The sequence below is a fragment of the Calonectris borealis genome, chromosome 22 (assembly GCF_964195595.1).
Source record: "Calonectris borealis chromosome 22, bCalBor7.hap1.2, whole genome shotgun sequence".
Taxonomy (NCBI): Eukaryota; Metazoa; Chordata; class Aves; order Procellariiformes; family Procellariidae; genus Calonectris; species Calonectris borealis.
This window is the reverse complement of record NC_134333.1, coordinates 7,046,474-7,052,473: the sequence shown is the minus strand read 5'-3', so window position 1 is coordinate 7,052,473 and position 6,000 is coordinate 7,046,474. Positions and strand designations below refer to the sequence as shown.

Sequence of the window (6,000 nt, the reverse complement as noted above, 5' to 3'; positions counted from 1 at the left end):
CTGGGGCTGCGCTTGGGGGCTGCTGGGGGGTGCAGGGCGGCAGAGACGCGGTTGGGGGGGACAGGCGGGACCCCACCACGGGACGGCTTTGCGAAGGGGCCCGGCTCTCCCAGCCGGGAGCAGCGGACGGGACAGTTTTAGGGCGAACAGGCAACTCGCAGGGCCCGTTTCCAGCAGGCACCTCCCCGTGTCCCGCTGCCAGTTCCCGTGGTCGGGGGGTCGCTCCCTGTCCCTCTGTCCCCAGCGCGGTTGGGGACCGAGTTGGCCCCTTGTGCGCGTGCCAGCGGGGCCAGGTGTTTGCATCTGGCAGGGGGCAGGATGGGGCCACATGGGCACCCGTTTGGGATCTGTGGCCCCCGTTGGAGCCAGCAGCCCCTCGGCCGGGGTGAGGGTTTTGGGGGGGGGCTGTTGTGATGCAGGGAGGAGACGGTGGCTCTCGCTGCCCCCCCAGCCTGGTCTGCGCCCCGTGCCAGGCCCCGCAGAGCAGCCCATGGCCCCGGGCGGTGAGGCCGGGCGCGGGCAGGCGGCTTTTGCAGTGCAACCTAATGGGATAAACCAATTCCCTTAACCCACTTATCCCGCTGATCCAATAAAGGTGGCTGGGAATAAAGTGTGTGCGTGGTCTTAATGCATCGCCCCCCCCATCATGCCCCCCCGGCCCTGACAGCACCGAGGGTCTGTCTGCGGCAGCCGGCCCGGTGCTCCTCCCCAGAGGCAGCTACAGCGGGGACAGAGGTGGGACGTTGGCCCCTGGGGCTGGGACTCGCTGGCCCTGGCTGACGGGGAAGCAGGAGAGGTGGCCGTGGCGGCGGTGGTGGCAGCTCTGATCCCCACGCCAGCGGGGAGCACTGGGGGATAACCCAGGACGAAGCACAACGGGGGTGCAGGTGGGTTGTGGGGCCGTGGGGCAGCTCTCTGGTGTGGTGTGTCCGTGTCCCCCCCCCAGCACAGGGGTTTGCTCAGCCCCGTGTCCCCAGGGGCCATCGCTTTTGACATGGGGGGGTCCCGAGCAGCCTTGGTCATCCCTGCGCTGCCTTCCTCTAGCAGGGTTTGGGGGTCTTGCGGGGCTCTGGGGGTGCTGAGGGGCAAGGGTGGGACATGGGGTGGGGATGGAGGGACGGGGATGGAGTGGGAGGGATGGGGATGGAGGGTCGGGGATGGAGTGGGAGGGGTGGGGATGGAGGGTCGGGGATGGAGTGGGAGGGATGGGGATGGAGGGTCGGGGATGGAGGGTCGGGGATGGTGTGGCTGGAGGGCCGGGGCAGGAGGAATGGGGCAGGCAGGATGTGGGCAGGAGCAGGCGAGTAGAGGCAGGAGGGCAAGGGACAGGAGCGCGGGGCCGGGCGTGCCGTGGCGGCCGGGAGCCACCTCCGGGTGTGGGTGACGCAGCGGCCCCGGCGGCACCAGGAAGCGTCCGGCTCCGCGGCAGGTGAGGGCGGAGCGGCGACGCCGGACGCTGCCCGCAGTGGGACCCCGCACCGGGGCCGGCTGGCCGGGACCCCCGCTGCCACGCGGGGCCACCCGTGGCTTCGCTGCCCCTTCCTCTCTGTCCCCGCAGGCCGGCATGGACGGGGCTCCGCCACCTGCCAGCCCCGCCGGGCTCTCGGCGTACGTGGCCGTGTCGCAGCTGCTGGGCCTGACGCTGCTGGCCACCACGGGCGCCTGGCTGGGCCGCTACCGGGGCGGCGTGGCCTGGCACAGCCCCCTCCAGTTCAACGTCCACCCCCTCTGCATGGTGCTGGGCATGGTTTTCCTCCAAGGTGACGGTGAGCGGGGCCGTGGGACAAGCGCCCTGTCCCAGCTGCAGCCTTCAAAGCCCCCAGAGCTGCAGCCGGGCAGGCAGCGAAGGGGACAAAACGGTGACAAATGAGACCGGGAAGATGCTCCAGGACCCCCCCCCTGCCTGCATGCAGCACCCCTGGAAGATGCGGGGTGCCAGGGAGGTGGGGGACCCCCATGGATGCTCATCTGCCCTCTCTCCGGCAGCTCTCCTGGTCTACCGGGTCTTCAGGCACGAAGCCAAGCGCTCCACCAAGGCGCTGCACGCGCTGCTGCACGGCCTGGCGCTGCTCATCGCCCTCGTCGGTGAGCGCCGCGGCCGGGATGGGCGGACAGGGCTGGATCCGGCCCCGGCGGTAACGGGCTCCTCTCCGCAGGCATCGTCGCCGTCTTCGAGTCCCACCGGAGCAAGGGCATCCCCGACATGTACAGCCTGCACAGCTGGTGCGGGATGGCCGCCTTCGTGCTCTACCTCCTGCAGGTGAGGGCTGGGGAGCCCCCGGGCACCCGGGGGGGAAGGGACCCCGTAGCACCCCGTAACATCCCCGCACCCCCGCAGTGGCTCCTGGGCTGCGGTTTCTTCCTGTTCCCCGGCGCCTCCTTCTCGCTGCGCGGCCGGTACAAACCCCAGCACGTCTTCTTCGGCATCGCCCTCTTCGCCCTCTCCATCGCCGCCTGCTTGCTGGGCATCACCGAGATGCTCCTCTTCAACATCAGGTGGGTGACCCAGCTGGGGGGGTGGTAGCCCCCTCACCAGACCCCCTGGCCCGCAGCAAAGGGCTGCTCCAGCCCTGTGGGGCAGAGTCTGCTCAGGCCGTGGCTCCGTGGTTATTAAATCCCCCCCCCGAGGCCTTTAGTTCTGCTGCTGCTGAGTCACTGCCCAGATGATGTTTAACACGGGCCGGATCCTGCGACAGCTTTTTTCGGGGATGGAGATAAAATACCCAGTCGCCTCCCTGCAGTCAGGAGTTTTCAGAACCCCCTGGGGACACTCACGTCCCCGAGGCCTCTGCCCTCGCAGCTGGAGGACATGGCGGTGGCCCCAGCTGCACATCGGGGTCCCCCCCAGCCCCAGCACCGTGGGGACACGGCTATGGGGCACCGCGGGAGCCACCTCCCTCTGGCTGGGGGAGCACATCTGGCAGGGGAGGTGCTGGGCTGCCTAGAGCCCCGCTGTAGGGCTGTGCCCCCAGTTTTCTCTGCCGTCACCAAGAGCGAGCAGCACCCGGGCAGTCACCTCTTGCCCTGATCTGGGGGAAAGGGGCCTTTCCCGGGGTGCGTGCCCGGAGGATGAGGATGAGAAAGGGGGTCCCAGGTAGGGTAGGGGACAGGCCACCCGCACCCCGAGGCTTGAGCATCCCCCTCCGCCCCCGCAGGGACTCCTACAGCCATTTTGTGCCTGAGGGGGTCCTGGCCAACACCCTGGGGGTGCTGCTGGTGGCCTTCGGGCTGGTGGTGGGCTACGTGCTGACGCGGGACGACTGGAAGCGCCCGCCGCTGGCCGAGGAGTTGGCCCTCTCCATGGACTTCAAGACCCTGACGGAGGGTGAGAGCCCCGGCGGCGGCAGCCAGTGATGTCCCCAGCTCCCTGGTCCCCGGCACGAGCACCTCGTGGTGTCTGTGGGATGTTCCTGTGTACCCCGTCCCCGGTGTCTTGGGGCTCTGCCCGGCTCAGGGTGACGAGGACAGCTGGGGAAGGACACGCTTGTTGGTGTAACGCTGCCCGTTGGGTTCAGCCTCGCTTGGCCTTACTCCTCCTCAGCTCTGCCCCGCACAGCCCCCGGTGACCCCCCGAGCCTGCCCCAGCCCCGCAGGGACAGCGGTGCCGCAGGCAGGGGCAGGGGCTGGCAGCGGCACCGGGGCACGAAGGACGGGTCCCCGGGCTCTGCCCTGCTCTGGGGTCCGGGGGGTGGGAGCCCAGATTTCCCCACTGCGCGTGGCCGAAGCCCAAAGCCCCTTCTCAGAGGGGATGGGCAGAGGGGATGTTTGCCATCACCCGCATTTCCCACTCGCTGGCAGCCCATCGTCCTCCAGCGCGGCCGCGCGTGGGGGCTGCTCCCCTCAAAGGGCTCCCCGGGGGCTCGGAGCGACCCGGCGTCTGCGCAGGTTCAGCGTCTTTGTGTCCGAAATGTTTCCCCTCTCGCACGGTGTGTTGTCTGCTCAGTGGATGCTCCCGACCTAATAAATGTTTGCAGCTAAGCCGTCCTCCTCCAGCTCATGGTTTTGGGGTACCCCTGAGCTCCCACACGCCGTGGGCAGCTGGAGAAGGAGCTGCCCGAGGGGCTGGGGAGGGCAGGGTGGGTATTTGGGATGGGACTGTCCCCTCCGGGCCCCGCGCCGTGCACCCGGTGCTGCCGAGCTCAGCGGTGGCTGCGGGAGGGACCCCACGGGGACACCTCCAGGGTCTGGCCATGCACGGGATATGCCCATGGAAGTGGGGGAGACCCACCGCCATGAGGAGGTGCAACCCCGACGTGGGCTCCTCTCCTGCTGAAAGCATCCCCTCTTCCTTCTGGGTTTCGGCACCGGCAGCCGCGCGGGTGAAGCTGCCGGAAACCTGAAGCTCCCGATCCCGGCGCTGCAAAGCAAGCGCAGCCCCAGCAAAGGCGCGAGCCCAAGCCGGGGGTTTTTTGCTCACCACAACCCCGAGGCGCTGCGTCCTTCCAGCACTGCGCACCCTGCCCGGCGGCTGGAGGCTGGGATGCTCGCAGCTGCGAAACCCAGCCCTGGGTTCGGGCAGGGAGGAAGCGAGCAGACACGCTGGTTCTCGGGAGCTGCAGGGCTCCAGGGTCCTCAGCGCTCAGCTGCGCTTTCCACAATTTAATCCAGAAAACTCTCTGATGCGGTTCCGTCCCCCCTTTCATTAACGCCCCTTCGCTAACGGCGGCAGCAGCGCTGCCTCCGTCCCCTCCTGCTCCACGGCCCCGTCCCCAACCCCAGGCAGTGACAGCCAGACCCGTCCCTCGCGCCGTCCTGACGTCCCCAGGTGATTTCCACGCCAAGAAGCCACAGCGCTCACCGCAGCGTGGGAAAAACACCAGGCCAGACGCCGTCTCCAAGTGTTAACCATTTATAAATAAGTACATTTTTTCATACATACAGTTTTCATTGTACAGATTACAATCTGTATACATTGGGGGGGGAATGCATTCTTTTGAACTTTTCACATCTATCTCACAGCTCACATGTACAGACAAGAAAACTCTGCTCAAGCAAATACAGCAAAGGAAAAAATATGTTTTCTTCTTTCCTTATACATGAGAGGCGAAGGCCTCCGCTGTCGGCAGGGGTTGCTCTTCCCACTGCACAATATCACAACTGTGTGGTGTTCGATATATCAGTAGAGAGAACAGAACATGCATTGAATAATATACTGTACAGAGAGAAAGTCCTTTACATCAGAATTATAGAAAAGCTAAAGGAAAATTTAAGTGTCTTAAAGATCTTCCCAGCAAGTGTCTCGAAGGATGGCAACCGGGGAACTGTACAAAGCACAAGGTGTGTGTACTGTACGTGTTTGTACCGAACTCAGATCCTCTCGGGTGTGAAGACAGAAGGGAGACGAAACGCTGAATGCAACACTATGGGAAAGAAAAGGCTGGACAGGGATGACACCGGCAGTACTGGCAGAGTCCACACGAGTCTCTGGGTTATCGGTGTGGCAACCAAATGGACTTTAGGTAGCACACAGTGCTGCTCCCGGTGTCTGGCTTATCAGTGCGCAGCGAGGCAGACCCACGGAAAGTGACCCAATCCCCTGGGCGTGAGGCTCTCCCACCCACCCAGCACGACCCCGACCCGCCGGAGGAGACGACCCGCAGCCGCACCGCCGTCCCCGGACAGCGTCACCCAGAAGGGACAAAGTCTTTCGGCAAAGCAGCCCTCCGTTTTCGGGACTATAGGATGCGATCCCGTCGGACGGGACCCGGCTGCTGACTCCCCAGTACCGTGACAGCTAGAAAATGAGCAGGAGGAAAGGATACGGCGGATGGGTTTGGTGTCCGCTGGCCTTCCCGGTGACGGTCGCGCTAGCTGTGTTTTCTCTCGGGTAGGTCTGTAACAGTTGCAGTGAGATCCAGCTGTATAGTCAGGAGTTGGACACGAACGCATCTTGCTAAAGAATTGAGCCCTTAGTGGTTTATATTAGAAAAAAGAGTTTGATTGAATGAAAATCCAGCAATTATTCACACAAATCTGAAAAAAACGCAGGTTAACTTTCAA

General features: G+C 64.8%; 1 protein-coding gene across 1 annotated transcript; it reads left to right on the top strand.

Moving 5' to 3' along the window:
- The first annotated feature begins 667 nt into the window (after window positions 1-667).
- CYB561 (cytochrome b561) lies at window positions 668-3,984 on the top strand. The gene is made up of 6 exons (XM_075171854.1): window positions 668-887; window positions 1,559-1,766; window positions 1,987-2,085; window positions 2,157-2,260; window positions 2,339-2,496; window positions 3,156-3,984. The coding sequence occupies exons 2-6, from the start codon at window positions 1,565-1,567 to the stop codon at window positions 3,352-3,354; spliced, it is 762 nt and encodes a 253-aa protein (XP_075027955.1). The 5' UTR covers window positions 668-887; window positions 1,559-1,564; the 3' UTR covers window positions 3,355-3,984.
- The last annotated feature ends 2,016 nt before the right edge of the window (window positions 3,985-6,000 follow it).